The sequence below is a fragment of the Galeopterus variegatus genome, unplaced genomic scaffold (genome assembly GCF_000696425.1).
Source record: "Galeopterus variegatus unplaced genomic scaffold, G_variegatus-3.0.2 Scaffold4824, whole genome shotgun sequence".
Classification (NCBI taxonomy): domain Eukaryota; kingdom Metazoa; phylum Chordata; class Mammalia; order Dermoptera; family Cynocephalidae; genus Galeopterus; species Galeopterus variegatus.
In genome coordinates this window covers 145,991-160,233 of record NW_007730935.1, presented here as the reverse complement: position 1 = coordinate 160,233, position 14,243 = coordinate 145,991, and the positions used below count along the sequence as shown (strand labels likewise).

Here is a 14,243-nt window from a genome sequence, read left to right as displayed (position 1 = left end):
TGAGGAATTACCAGGCTGTTTTCCAAAACGGCCGCACCATTTAACACCCCTGTGTGAGGCTTCTGGTTTCTCCAAATCCTCATCAGTGCTTGCTGTCTGACTTGTTGATTCTAGCCTTTGCAGTGAGTGTGACATGGGAGCTCACTGTGGTTTTGGTTTGCATTTCCCTGATGCTGAAGATATTTCGGGTGCTTACTGGCTGTTTTTTTTCTTTTTTTTTTTTTTTTTTTTGTCTTTTTTCGTGACCGGCAACGGATCGCAACCCTCGGTGTTGCCCCCGCACCTCGCTCAGCCAGTGAGCGGCCGGTCTGTATGTGGGATCCGAACCCTCGGTGGGAGCGCCACCGCGCTTCCCAAGCGGCGCACTGTAGCAGTGCGCCACCGGGCCGGCCCTGTATGTCTTCTTTGAAGAAATGTCTTTTCAGATCCTGCGCCTGTTTTAAATTGGGTTATTTGTCTGCAGTGCCCTTTTGGTAATCCAGGTGTTTATTTGGGCAACATGTCTTTTATTGGGCAAAGTTGGGCCTCTGAGGCCTGGGGCAGATACACCCATCCCCAGGTGACAGGTGAGACCCTGAGAGGCATAGCTTCTCTGAGGACATAAGTGTGCCCTGAGGAGGTGCACACACCTGGGTTTGCTTCCTGGCTGTGCCTTGAACTCTGAGTGTGACTCTGGGGAAGTCACTTAACCCCTTTGGGCCTCTGTTTTCCCATCCATGACATGGGATTTGATAGTACCCACCTGCCAGGGCTTCTTGGATCCACACGAGTCAGCAGCAAGGAGGAGACTCAAACGATCTGTCTGAAGGCACACGGCCAGTGAGCCAGCCTGAGAGCTGGGACCAAACCTAGGTGTCCTGGCCTGCAATCCGTGCCTCTGGCCTCCTCACCCCCCTGCCTCCAGATGGGCAGCCATTACTGTGTGCAGGTCCCCACTGGGCCCAAGGTCCTACAAGGATCCTGGAGTCGGAAGCCTGGCCTTGGCCCTCTGGCTTATCCGGGGATCCTGCCCCTCTCTCCCTGAGGGGCCTGGCCCCAATGGGGCCTCCCGAAGGCCAAGCCCTCCCTGTCTTCTCTGGCACCCCATTCCCTGCCCTTCTCCCCCTTCCCCACCTCAGCCCACCTGTCTTATCTCTTTCCTTTCATCTTTCAGATAAAATGGAAGCCCCGCTGGGCTACATGGATGAGAAAGAGCCGGGGGTCCAGAAGCCAAAGAAGGCCCTGGAAATCCAGGTATGGAAATTGCTGGTGTCTCCCATCATGGGTGTAGAGTGGAAGTTGGGTCTGGGGACCTTCTCAGGCCTTGCCCAGCCAGGTAGAACCCAAGCCTCCTGGTTCCCAGCTCGGGCCTCTGGGCCTGGGGGAGCAGGCACCGGAGCCAGGATGGTGGGTTCCCAGCCCAGTGCACACTCCCTGCGCACCACACCTGTTGAGGCCCCGCACTCCCCTGGCTTGTCCCCCAGGCCCTGCCAACTGCCCTGGACAGAGTGGAGGGCGAGGACAAACACGAGAGCTTGGACAGCAAGGAGAGAGCCCGAGAGGAGCGGCCAGAGGAGACAGAGAAGGCCCAGCCCTCTCCGGAGCAGCTGCCCAAAGGTACTCCGCCCAGCACAGCCTGTGGCTTCCGTGGCCCTGGGCTGAGTAGGGCAGGCTCCACTCTTTTCCCTGGCTGAGTGTGCCCTGTCCCAGATGGGCTGGGCCCCATGTCTCTGTACAGATGGACTTTAACTTTTCCTGCCATAAAAGTTTAGGCCTTTTTTCCCTTTCTTTTAATTAGTGATTTCTAACTCAATTGCACTGTCGTCTGAAAACATAAGAAATCTATATGATATTGTGGAAACCTGCTTTCTGCCTTGATATGGTCAGATTTTTTTCTTTTACTTAGCCTGTTTTTAAAGTTCACCCATGTCACAGAATATATTAGTATTTTATTCCTTTTTATGGCCAAATAATACTCCATTGTAGGGATCTGTTTTGCTTATCCATTTATAGTTGATGGATTTTGGGTTGTTTCTACTTTTCGGCTGTGCATAATGCTGCTGTGAACATTTATGTACATGTTTTTATGTGGACATAGGTTTTCAAATCTGTTGGGTATATACCTAGGAGTAGAATTACTGAATCATGTGGTAACTCTGTTTAATATTTTGAGGAACTACTAAATTATTTCTGTGTGTGCTGTACCAGTTTACATTCCCACCAGAGATGTATGAGGGCTCCTGTCTCTCCACATCCTCACCAACTGTTATTATTGTGATTATAGCCATCATTGTGGATGAGAAGTGGTATCTCATTGTGGTTTTGATTTGTATTTCTTTTGTGCAGCTTTTCATGTGCTTATAACTCATTTGTATATATTAGTTAGAGAATTGTCTTTTCAGATACTTTGCCCTGTTAAAATTGGGTTATTTACCTTTTATTATTGAGTTGTAAGACTTCTTTATAGATATATGTTCCTTACCAGATATATGATTGGCAAATATTTTCTTCCATTCTTTTACTTTTAATCTATCTGTACAATTATGTTTTAGGTATATCTCTTGCCAACAACGTACAAGGAGATTCATTATTTTAAATTTAATCGTAGTGTCTCTATCTTTAAGCTGGCAAATTTAATCTCTTTACATTTATTGTAATAACTAGATATTTGGATGAATTTCTACTATCTTATTTTGAGCTTTGTATTGCCCTTGCCTTTTCTTTTTTTCTCCATTCCTGTCATCTCTTGGATTCATCAAATTTTCTTTTCTTTCTTTTTTTTTTTTTTGGTGAAAACGAAAGTCAGCTTTCAATCATCAAATTTTCTTTAAATCTCCCTTCTCTTTCCTCAACTCATTTGGAAAGTTTATAGCCAATTCTATTCTGTACTCTTAAATTTTTAACATGTATCCCTCCTGAATAATACAAAGACTATAGATAGCTTTAGTGTAACTCAGTTTCCTTTCATCTGCCACATTGCTGTTGCCCAGTATGTTATTTTCAACTTTTTACTTTCCCAAATTTGTTGTTAGGCTTCCTTCTAAATCTTGGATCCTTATTTAGATCTTCTCACATTCTTACCAGTTTTATGTTTGCTCGTCTGTTCACCATTGCTTCATTCAAAGTCCTTCTTCCTAAAGTACAACCTTTAATGGGGCTATCCAAAAATTTCTGTGAATGGTACATTTTCTCATTGTGTGTTATTTTTCCTTTACTCTTTTTTTTTTTTGGCAGCTGGCTGGTGATGGGATCTGAACCCTTGACCTTGGTTTTTAACACCATGCCCCAGCCAACAGAGCGAACCAACCAGCCCTCCTTTATTTTTGAATAATAGTAAAATTTGAGATGGGATAGGGATTTTCCCCTCAGCACTTTGAGGATAGTATTTCTTTTTTATTCTGGCTTTCCTTGTGCTGCCGAGAAGGCCACTACCAGTGTAATTGTTGCTCCTTTGTAGGAAATCTGTCTGTTCTATCCTTTCTAACATTAGAAGACTACCTTTAAGACATTCTCTTTGTCTTTGCTGATGTGTGGTTTTTATTTATCCTGCTTGTGACTCACTGTGTTCTTAAAGCTGAGTATTTATGTCCTTCACCAATTGTGGAAAAATTCTCAGCCATTTCTTGTTTGAATATTGTCTTTTTCCCTACTCTGTTTACTTTCCACCTCTGGAATTCATTGATTCACCTATTTATCCAACAAACACACGTACAAAGCCTGCTGAGAGTCACATGCTGTCCCAGGCACTGGGGACACAGCAGTGAACAGCTGAAGGCCTCTCTCATGGAATTTGTATTCTAGTGGGGGACACAGGAATCAACAATAAACAGAGGTCTGTGTTGTTTAACAACAGACCCCAAATGCCTGAAGAAGGAGAAAGCAGGGTACAAGGACAAGGTTGGCCAAAGTTGGGGGCTGATGAGTTTTTCACGTCTTTTGCTTCTTTTTTGTTTATCTATCTCTCTGCAAGGCTTTTTGAGTAATCCTCAGTTGTAGCTTCAGTTTATACTTTCTTTACATGGCTGTTTTTATTTTTAACTTACCCATCTGTATTGTTTTGTACGGCTGTACAGCAAATTACTGCAAAGGTAGTGGCTTAACACTTTTTTGTTTATCTATCTCTCTGCAAGGCTTTTTGAGTAATCCTCAGTTGTAGCTTCAGTTTCTACTTTCTTTACATGGCTGTTTTTATTTTTAACTTACCCATCTGTATTGTTTTGTACGGCTGTATAGCAAATTACTGCAAAGGTAGTGTCTTAACACAAGCAAATTACTGCAAAGGTAGTGGCTTAACACACACTCATGGATTAGCTCACGGTTCTGTAGGTCAGAAGTCTGGTGTGGTGTGTCTGGGTTCTCTGCTGAGGTCTTGCAAGACTGAGGTCAAGGTTGAGTTCTTGTCTGAAGGTTCTGGGGAATAATCTCCTTCCAAGCTCATTCTTGTGAGGTCTTGCAAGACTGAGGTCAAGGTTGAGTTCTTGTCTGAAGGTTCTGGGGAATAATCTTCCAAGCTCATTCTTGTTGTCAGAATTCAGTTCCTAGGGTTGAAGGACTGAGGTCCTGCTTCCTTGCTGGCTATCAGCAGGGGACACTCTCAGCCCCTAGAAGCCACATGCATTCCTTGCTATGGAGCCTACTCCATCTGCAAGCTAGCAGCGGTGCATGGAAACCCTCTCACGCCTTGAATCTCTGACTTCCTTTTCTGTGACCAGCCAGAGAAAACTCTCTGCTTTTAAAGGACTTGAGTAATCAGGTCAGGCTGGCCTGGGCAATCTCCCTGTGTTAATGTCACCTGTGCCATATAACATAACCCATTCAGGGGAGTAAATCCATCATACTCACAGTCCCAGGGATTATATGCAGGGACTCCAGGAGTGGGAAGTCTTAGAGGATATCTCAGAGTTCTGCAATAAAATGTTAATGATTGTAGATTTTATTTCTAGAAGTTTTATCTGGGTTTTCCCAATTTTCATTTTCCTGATCTCATTCATTCCCTGTGGATTCTGTTCCTTCTCCCTCCCCACACCCAAATCACTCCAAGCTTACTTAGTTTATAGTCCCTTTGACATTGTTTTAATGTCTTAAAGTGCTTATCTACTTCTTGTGTGTTTGCTGGTTCTTGCCCTTTGTGGGTGGATCATTGGTTTCTAGGTTTTGGTTGGGTACATCTTTGTCAGGGATTGTTTCATCCACAGAAATCCCATGTCACCTGAGTAGTGGGACTGTCTCTCCCTCTTTATCTCCAGAAGCTCAGGGCCCGGCGGTCCCCTGGTCATTCTGCTGGTCTGGGACCAGTGTTTATGATGCTTTCTCTGCCTGGGGTGGGGCCGTGCAGATTTCACAGCCTGTGTGGGTTTCGATTCCTTACTGGAGACTTTCTTCTCCTAGATCCCATGCTGGAGACAGGCTTCCTCAGCTTGGCCATGGCCGGTGGACAGAACTTTCTCTCTTTCACAGAGACCACTGTGGCTGGAGGGTGTTGGCTTAATTCCAATTCTCTGCATCTTCTGGGCTTGAGGCCTCATCTGTTGTCCTGCCTGGGTGCTGAGACACAGGCCCCAAGTCGCGGGCCTTGCCTGGGGCCACCAGACGCCAGCTGTCCTTCTGCACCTTTAATTTCCCCTGCATTCTGGCACCTGCTGCTCTCCTTTTCTTCCTGCGAGCTCACCTGTGTGCTTTTTCAATGCAGTGTATTTTGCCCAACATTTCTGGGTGTCTTTAAGAGGAGGTTCATGTTAACGAAGGTCAGCTCTGTTGCTGGGACTTCAAATCTTCTGGTTATCATTGCAGTAGGAGGACTTTGAGACCATTCCTCGAGGTGTCTGGGGGGAGGGGTAAGCTGGTGGTGGTGGGGAGGTCCCGCCACCCCCCGCAGAGGAGCTCCGTTTGATGGCACATGCTGGAGTAACATACTGACGGATGGGCTTCTGTGTGTGCCTAAGACAGCGCTGGAAAGCCAACAGCCCCGAGGCTCCTCTGCCTTCCCAGACCGCTCCCCACCCCATGAACCCTCTTTGTCTTGCAGAGGAAGTGCTTCCTGAGAAAGAGAAAATCCTGGACAAGCTGGAGCTAAGCTTGATTCACAGCAGAGGGGACGGCAGCGATTTCAGGCCAGGTCTGGGGCTTTTCTGTGTGCTCTGGCCTATGTCCCTTGGTCCCTCCTGGGTGTCCTCTGGAACTTGTTCAGCCTCCTGCAGCCTCCCAGGCACTGTCCCCTTGGCCCCTGGCCCTGATTGGAGCTGGTGGGTGGGAGCCTGGACTTGCCAGCCCTTCACAGCACAAGGCTTTCTCCCCACAGAGGACAGACTCCCCCTCCTCTCTCCTAACCCCTCTTCTGGCCCCAGCCACCAAGAGAGATGGGGGAGACCTGGGCATAGCGCTTGGTCTGGAGGATGTGGGGTCAGCTGGAAGCTTTGTGTGCCTCTTGGTGCTGGAATGTCTGGCACAGTCGTCCCCAGATCAGACCCTGCAGGCAGCTCTGTCGTCCTTGAACTTGAGCTGCTCCTTCCACAGCGCTCCCCTGCCCTGTTTCCAGGTGGCCCTGATGTGTTGGGGGAGGGGCACTGGGGCCTGGAACCAGCCTCCCTACTCAAGACGGAGAAAGGGGCTGCTGGCTTCTAAAATCCTTTTTGGCAGAGAGTCCCTTGAGGACAAGGGGATGTTTCATGCTTGTCTGTGGGTCCCCAGCGCTGGGCAGAGAGAGGCTCCAGGGAAGTGCCTTTTGGATGGATGAATGAATGTGATCTGTCTCCCACAGATGACACCAAGGCTGAAGAGAAGGAGTCCATTGAAACACAGCAAAATGGTGACAGAGAAGAAGATGTGGAGGGAAAGAAGGAGGACAAGAGTGGGAAATTCAAATTCATGTTCAACATTGCAGATGGGGGCTTCACAGGTATGGGGCGGGGTGCTGGGTGTCACAGGCTTCCTGACTCTGGATCCTGGGAGTCTGGGCAGAGGGTTATTTTATACTAGAGTGTGAGTGGTTGATACGAGTCCATTGAGTAAACTTTCTTAGCGACCCTGGAACACTGAGCCCCTGGGGCTGGGGCGATGGCAGGTAGTTTTTCCCAGGCCCACATCTCTGTGGAAGCCTGGGGGCACCTTTCATTCTGCTCACCTTGGCTCGCTTCCCAGAGCTGCACACGCTGTGGCAGAACGAGGAACGTGCTGCTGTGTCGTCGGGGAAAATCTACGACATCTGGCACCGGCGCCATGACTACTGGCTGCTGGCGGGCATCGTGACGTATCTTTAGCTGGGCCAGGCTGGGCAGACTGTTGCCTGTTCCTCTGTGGACCTCGGGAGAGCCCTCTGATGGCTCTAGTCCTTCCTAGCCTTTCTAGCTTCTGGTGGTGGCTGGCAGTCCTGTGTACCTCGGTTTGTAGCCGCATTGCTCCAATGTCTGCCTCTGTTGTCACAGGGCTTCTCCCTGTGCGTGACTGTGTCTGTGTCCAAATTTCCCTCCTCTTATAGGGATACCAGTCATTGGATCTTGGGCCCACCGATTTGGTGTGACCCCTTCTTAACTTGATTGCACCTAAGACTCTTTCCAAATAAGGTCACGTTCAGGGGGTTTGAACGTATCTACCTCGGGTTGTTGAGACGAAGGGGTTAACCCTGTAAAGCCCCCGTGCCGTGTCTAGCGCACCGAGGGCACCTGTCAGCGTCTCCTGATGTTGTCTCTGTCTCCGTCAACCTGCTGATCTTGCACCCGAGGCTAATGACTTGCCTGAGAGCACACAGCCTGGATGCTTGACTCCAGCTGGCCCCTGCTCCCCGGCCCCAGCTGGCAGGACCCCGCCTCTTCCAACGGCCAGGTTTGCCCTTAACGGTGCCCCACCCAGACATGGCTATGCCCGCTGGCAGGACATCCAGAATGACCCGAGATACATGATCCTCAACGAGCCCTTCAAGTCTGAGATTCACAAGGGCAACTACCTGGAGATGAAGAACAAGTTCCTGGCCCGCAGGTTCAAGGTCAGTCCTCGGCAGGGCCAGAGGCTGTGGGGGGAGTGGGGATACGAGAGGGACAGGTTTCGGGAGGGCCTGGGACAAAGGAATTAGAGAGCAGCAACCCCCTCCCCGTGCTAGACTTAGGCCAGGCTAAGACAGAGAGGAGTCAGTCAATCAAATAACACAGCGATGGGGTCCTTGGCGTGGCCTGGGTGACAAGGTACAGAGAACCCTGCTTGCTGGAAGCCCGGGGCGGCTGCGGGTGGAGGGGGGCCCGGCCTTCCAGGAAGAGGGGCCAGGCCAATGCGCGGTCCCCCCCCAGCTGCTGGAGCAGGCGCTGGTGATTGAGGAACAGCTCCGGAGGGCCGCGTACCTCAACATGACCCAGGACCCCAACCACCCCGCCATGGCCCTCAACGCCCGCCTGGCCGAGGTGGAGTGCCTTGCTGAGAGCCACCAGCACCTGTCCAAGGAGTCCCTGGCCGGGAACAAGCCTGCCAATGCCGTCCTGCACAAGGGTGAGCGGGCCCGCTGCCTGCACGTGGCCCGCCTGTCCTCCTCCTGGCCAGGGAGTGCTCCTGGCTGTGGATGGTGGGGCAGGGGTTGGGGACAGAGCGCCAGTCTCTCATCTCACCTGTGGGGAAACTGAGGCCCTTCCTCCTCCAGCCTTTTTCCGAAGGCTCCCTGTAGGCAGGCCCTGGGCTGGGGGAAGTTGACACAGAATGTCATGAAATTGTAAAAGCCGTCATTTATCGAGCCCTGACAATATGCCTTAAATACGTCATCTCATTAATCCTCATAGTACCCTAAGTGGTGAGTCTTATTGTCCCCATTTTAAAGACAAAGACACTGAAGCTCGGGGAGGTGAAATGACTTGCCCAAGGTCTCCTGGAATTCAGACCTTGCCACTTGTGCTTGGAATCCGTGTCTGTAATCCTTGGGCATATTGCTGTCCTCGGGGAGCTCCCAGGCTGGTCGGGGGGAGAGGGGGACCCAGAGCCAAGAGGGACACGGCCAAGGCCAAGCTCACATGTGAGAGTCGCAGGGCTCACAGGCCTGTGCTCTGTCTGGTGTGCTGGCAGCCCGCCCTGTGAGCACCCCTGCCCGTCCCAGCAGTGGGCCGGGGCTGCAGGCCTCCCTGGGAGGCTCCGGTGGGAAGCCCAGTGTTGGGCCAGGGTTTCTGGCTGTCTTCTCTGTGGCGCTGGGCCCCTGGGAGGCATTCTTCCCAATGCCCCACTCTTTCCCCAGTTGGCAGCGCTCCGCTTTTTGGCCTTGGAGGGTGGGTGAAGAGTGTGCCCTGGTTCTCCTGCTTGGAGTGGTCCATAACGTACCCTTGTAAATAAGCACCGGCCAGCCTGGCTGCTGCCTGCATTCCGCTGCCCTCCCTCCCGCAGTCCTGAACCAGCTGGAGGAGCTGCTGAGCGACATGAAGGCGGACGTGACACGCCTGCCCTCCATGCTGTCCCGCATCCCGCCCGTGGCTGCCCGCCTGCAGATGTCGGAGCGCAGCATCCTGAGCCGCCTGACCAACCGTGCCGGGGACCCCACCATCCAGCAGGTCAGCTTTGGCCTGCGCACCCTGGACCCGAGCCCCACCACCCCCTGCCCTGCACGTGTGGGCGCCCCGGGTGGTGGCTGGGGTGGGGGCGAGACTGCACCTGTAAAGCTGGTCCTTGCCTCCAGGGCGCTTTTGGCTCCTCCCAGATGTACAACAACAGCTTTGGGCCCAACTTCCGGGGCCCTGGACCGGGAGGGATTGTCAACTACAACCAGATGCCCCTGGGGCCCTATGTGACCGGTAGGTGCCCGTCCGCTTCCGGGCAGCATGCGCACAGGTGCCCCGCGGGGCCGGCCTTCCGCGGTGGCTGTTGCCAGCTAGCCTGCGGTGTTCTCTCTCTTTGACAGATATCTAGTCGTCCCCATGATTTCCCTCTGTCGCAGCGCTCATTTCCAGCTGAGGTGAGGCCACTGCTGGCTACTTTGCTGTCCCGTGCCCCTGCCCCCAGCTGGCATGTCAGGCCCGGCCAGAACCAGTCCCGTCGCTGCACTCCACTCACGTCCTGATGCCCTGGAGCCTTTCCTGTCTCCGGGGCCTTGAGAGTCTTGCCCTCTTGCCTGGGGACCTCCACCCCAGTCTCCTTAGCTCTGGGACTACCTCAGGCCTGTGTGTCCACCCACTGGGAGGCTGGGGTGGCAGGACATGAGGGGCTGGGACTTGGGTCCTCTCCTATGTGTGCAGGTGGGTGTCCGTGTGCACGTGTGTTCACATTATCGAGCCAAGGACTGTTGCCCCAGCCCGGAATCTGTCCTGTCCTCTGCCCTGTAGGGTGGCACCGTCCCATCTTGTTGTCACGCCCTCCCTGCCTGCCCAGGACCAAGAGTGTGGCTGAGGGTTGGGAGGTGTTACTGGCTAGAGAGGGGGGCTTCTATTGGAGAAACTGCCAGTTCTCCCTGGCTTCTTTCACTGGGGCTGCCAGCTGCTGCCAAGGCCAATCTGTCCCAGTTAATACTTCTCTTGAGTGTAGAGACGCCAGGGCATGAGGGCTTCCAGGCCAGCCCCACTGCTGGAGGCTGCTTCCTGGGGTGCTCCCTGGTGCTCTGGGTGTAGCCGATGGCCTGGCCCGGTGGCCTGTGGCTGGCAGGTATTGGCTTGGGAACCTCTGATCACAGTTGGCCATGATGGGTGGTGGGGTGCCCCCACAGCCCCCACCTGGAGACCTGACTGCCCAACTATAACCAGCTGCTGTGCCTTTTACAGCCACGCTTTCTGGGCCACCTGCCCGACCCCCGTGGGAGAGAAAAGCTGCCGCCCTTTTAGGAAATGCCATCACACAGAGGACGAGGCCCAGCCTGGCTGGGCCAGAGCCCGGAAGTGCCACCTCATCATAATTCAAGTGTTCTTCCACCCACCGTCACACTCACCGTACCGCCTTTTCCAGAGCGGCTTCTTAGAAGAGATCTCACGCATTTATGCGTCTCTTGCACTCCCCTGTTGAGGACTTGAACACTTTGTCTTGGTAAAACACTTTGGACGACGTGTGGGAGATTCTAACCTGCAGCGCTTACGTCTCTTTGTCCATGGGCTCCAGACTGGAAGGGAAGCCCCCTGGAAGTCCTAGCGCTGCCCTGAGGCCTGGCCCAGCTGGGGAGAACACAGCGTCTGGTGCCCCGGGAGCCCTCAGTGTCCCCCCAGCCCTGTCCTGTCTACATCTGCGTGACTGTCCTTCTGCTCTGGCCCCCGGCCCGCTTGGGTACCCCCCGTGCCAGGTGGGTCAGGTCTGGGGAGTGGCCGCCCGGCCCAGCGTGGATACCCTGGCTGATTTCCACGTCAGGCAGGGTGTTTTCCTGCCTCCGTCCTGTCGGGTCTGAAAACCATCAGGTATGTGCTGTCTCCTTGAGACAGGGGCTTCTCTGTCAGCACGTGTCTGTCCCTGGCCCAGTGTGTCTCACAGGTCCTGGACTCTGTGGTTACCAGTGGAGGACCTGTGGCCCCAGCTGTGCGTGGCTGGCCGCAGTGTGCGCTCCTGGAGAACGGGGGGAGGGCTGCACTTGTCTCTTAGCCACTGCAGGAAGGGGTTTGGAGTTTGCCCTGCGCAGGGGGTGTGGGTATGGGCAGGTGATAGCTAGCGTCCCAGCAGAAGGGACATGGGTACTGAGGTGGCCCAGGAGAATTTGGCCCGGCCCTGTGCTCGGAGATGCCTGTCCCACCTGCCCCTGGGTCCAGACTCCCCAGTGCACAGTGGCTGAGGAACCAGGCCTTCCCTGGAGCCTGGACCATCCCTGTTCTCCTGTCTTTGGAGAGGCCTTGATTGGGGCACCTGCTGCCGGGGCAGGGGCCACAGCTGCCCAGGCTGAGTTCTCGGAGGATGTGGGGAGAGCTCTGCTTGAGGCAGGGGATCGGTGGCCTCTGTAGACCGCTCCCACCCAGAGCACCCCAAGCTTCCTGCCAGGAATGCCCTCGAGTCCCAGGACCACCTTCTCACATGTCTGTTGTCCCTCCCAGCTGGTAGTACCATGTGATGGCCCAAGGCGGAGTGGGGGAGGTGGGAGTGGCCCAGGCCCTGGGCCTGTGTCTGGTCCTTCCTGCTGGCCCCAGCTCAGCCTGGAGCTGCCCAGGGAGGCACCCTGGGGTACAGAACGCCCTGAGTGTGAGAAGCCAGCTGGGCCCGGGGCAAGGGCATCCCGGGAGCTCAGACTCAGGTCCCTGGGAGAGGCCTGAGGGCCATGCAGCATCTCTGCCTGCCTGGGACTGAAGGGGCTCAGGACTTGCTGGCTGGCCCTGTGGACATGGGGGTGATTACCTGGCCCGCACCAAGCCCCAGACATCCTCGTCTGTGATGTGGCTCTCTCCGAACCCTCAGAGGGCTGGACCCTGGGCCCCTTCCATCTTGGCATTCCCACACTCCAGTCCTGCTCCAGATCTCCAAGGCCTGCCGACCCCGGCATAGTGGGAGGGCAGAGTGGGGAGAATCCTGGGTGTGGAGAGGATGGTTAGCAGGCTGGGGCGCAGCACAGGTTTCCACGACACAGGACAGCCGACAGTGGCGGCTGGCCCCGCCTCCTGGGAGGGGTTGCCTTGTTTGGGGCGGGGCCGTTCCAGTCCATGGTGGTTCATCCAGTGCTGTGTGCACGTGTGTGTGTCCTCTGGTCAGTTCCTCCCTGCAGAGGCTTCTGGCTCAGGCCACAGGTGAAGTGACCTGCCACGAGCTCGCCTGTGACGCCGTCATCCCCAAGTGCACGGGTGGTCAGCGCTGTGGTTGCCCTTGCTGGGAACAGAGGACAGGTCCTGAGTGTCAGGCCTGGAGGCACATGGTGGGCAGGGCAGGGTTTTTCACGGCCCCACCCCAGGAGCTGGTGGCCCCTCATCCCAGAAGCCCTGCTTTGCTGTGCCCTCCCGCTTCTTCCCAGGCTCGCCACCTCCCTTTCCCTTGTCCACCAGGCTGGACTCGGCCCCCACGGACAGCCGGGTCCCCACACTGCTGACCCCAGAAAGGCCTGTGCTGTCCGTGACCAGCCCTGGGAGGCCCTGGGGGAAGAGGGCTGCTGAGAGTTGGGAGTGGGTTTCTGGTTGACCGGTTTTGGAGAGGAAGGATCTTAAGAACGTTTTCTTCTTGGTTTATCCGTTATGTCCTGCCGGAAGTGTGACGGGGGCAGCGGGTGGTGTCCGTGTCCTCGGCATCTTCAGGCTGGGTTTGGTTTTCACTGCTGGCAAAATTAGGGTCCCTGTGCGCAAGCAGAATCCTGAAGTGCCAGCCTGCGTTTTCATGCTTCCAGCTGCTTTATTATTTAAACCAGTGCCCAGGAGGGCTTCTGTTGAACCACCTTTGGGCCAGGGGTCTTGGAAGGCTCTCAGGTGGTGTGGGGAATTTGGGTAGGGGTGACCACCCTGGAGGGCCCCCTTCCTTCACATGCTACACGTCTGTCTCCCCGAGACCCTGTGTGAGGAGCCTCCCTGAAAGCCACCCTCGGAAGCGCCTTTGTTTTGTGCAGTTAGCTACTCCCAGAGGTGGGCCTAGATCCCCTGCCCCATATGGCCAAGGTGGTCCTGCTTGTTGGGGGTCCCTTCCCAGGGTACCCTGGCTGACCAAGTCTTTATAGCCCTTGTTCCTAAGTTTCGGGTCCCAGGGCTTTTGAGGGCCTGAGGGAGGCTGTGCAGAGGGTGGGCTTGGGGGCCTGGGAGCTGGCAGCCCTGTAGAGCTGGTCCCATGTGGGCTCCTCGGAGCCTCTCGTGTGCACGCCAGCATGCAGTGGGCCGGGCCAGGGGCTGGGGCAGGGCCGAGGCCCACGCTCCCTCTGCCCTCACCGTCTTGGAGGCCTGGCCGTGGCTGAAGACGGACGGCCACTCCCCCAGGGCTCTCCTGTGCAAAACAGTGTTGGTCACGGAAGCCGGCTCCCGCCCCGTTTTCTGTACCTGGAAGTTTACAGGTTGTGGTGCATCAGCCCAAAGTCATTGGCATTGTTATGTTTTTGGATTTTTTTCCCCTTAATTTTCAGATTTTTTTTAACAAAGTATTTTTTTAGGTGCGATGACCCAGAAAGGGCCCGTTGGGTATGTGTGTGTATGTGTGTGTGTGTCCTGAACCCCTCACGTAGAGATCGGAGCCCGAGCCCCCCTGCAGCCCCTCTCCTGCATGCCTGGAGAGCAGGGAGGGGTTCCCCGCACGGGTCTGAGCACGGGGGGTGGAGGCAGTGGACCTGGCCCCTCCTGGACCTGCCACTGGGCCCAGCTAAGAGGGGCCGAGTCCACTGTCCTAGGCAAGTCCCAGGCTGCTGAAGGGAGGGGGCCTGGGCTGGGCACAGAGCTGGGGGT

General features: G+C 54.7%; 1 protein-coding gene across 1 annotated transcript in view; it reads left to right on the top strand.

The window, feature by feature from the left end:
* LOC103603846 (chromodomain-helicase-DNA-binding protein 5-like) overlaps positions 1 to 10,736 on the top strand; it is a 23,104-nt gene extending 12,368 nt beyond the window's left edge. Inside the window, exons 12-22 of the mRNA XM_008588436.1 lie at positions 1,154 to 1,233; positions 1,464 to 1,596; positions 6,005 to 6,094; positions 6,737 to 6,874; positions 7,117 to 7,225; positions 7,825 to 7,957; positions 8,256 to 8,451; positions 9,328 to 9,491; positions 9,617 to 9,731; positions 9,839 to 9,892; positions 10,692 to 10,736. Of these exons, the coding sequence (XP_008586658.1) occupies positions 1,154 to 1,233; positions 1,464 to 1,596; positions 6,005 to 6,094; positions 6,737 to 6,874; positions 7,117 to 7,225; positions 7,825 to 7,957; positions 8,256 to 8,451; positions 9,328 to 9,491; positions 9,617 to 9,731; positions 9,839 to 9,846 (1,166 nt within the window). The 3' untranslated portion in view covers positions 9,847 to 9,892; positions 10,692 to 10,736. The remainder of the gene's footprint in view (positions 1 to 1,153; positions 1,234 to 1,463; positions 1,597 to 6,004; positions 6,095 to 6,736; positions 6,875 to 7,116; positions 7,226 to 7,824; positions 7,958 to 8,255; positions 8,452 to 9,327; positions 9,492 to 9,616; positions 9,732 to 9,838; positions 9,893 to 10,691) is intronic.
* Positions 10,737 to 14,243: the final 3,507 nt, after the last annotated feature.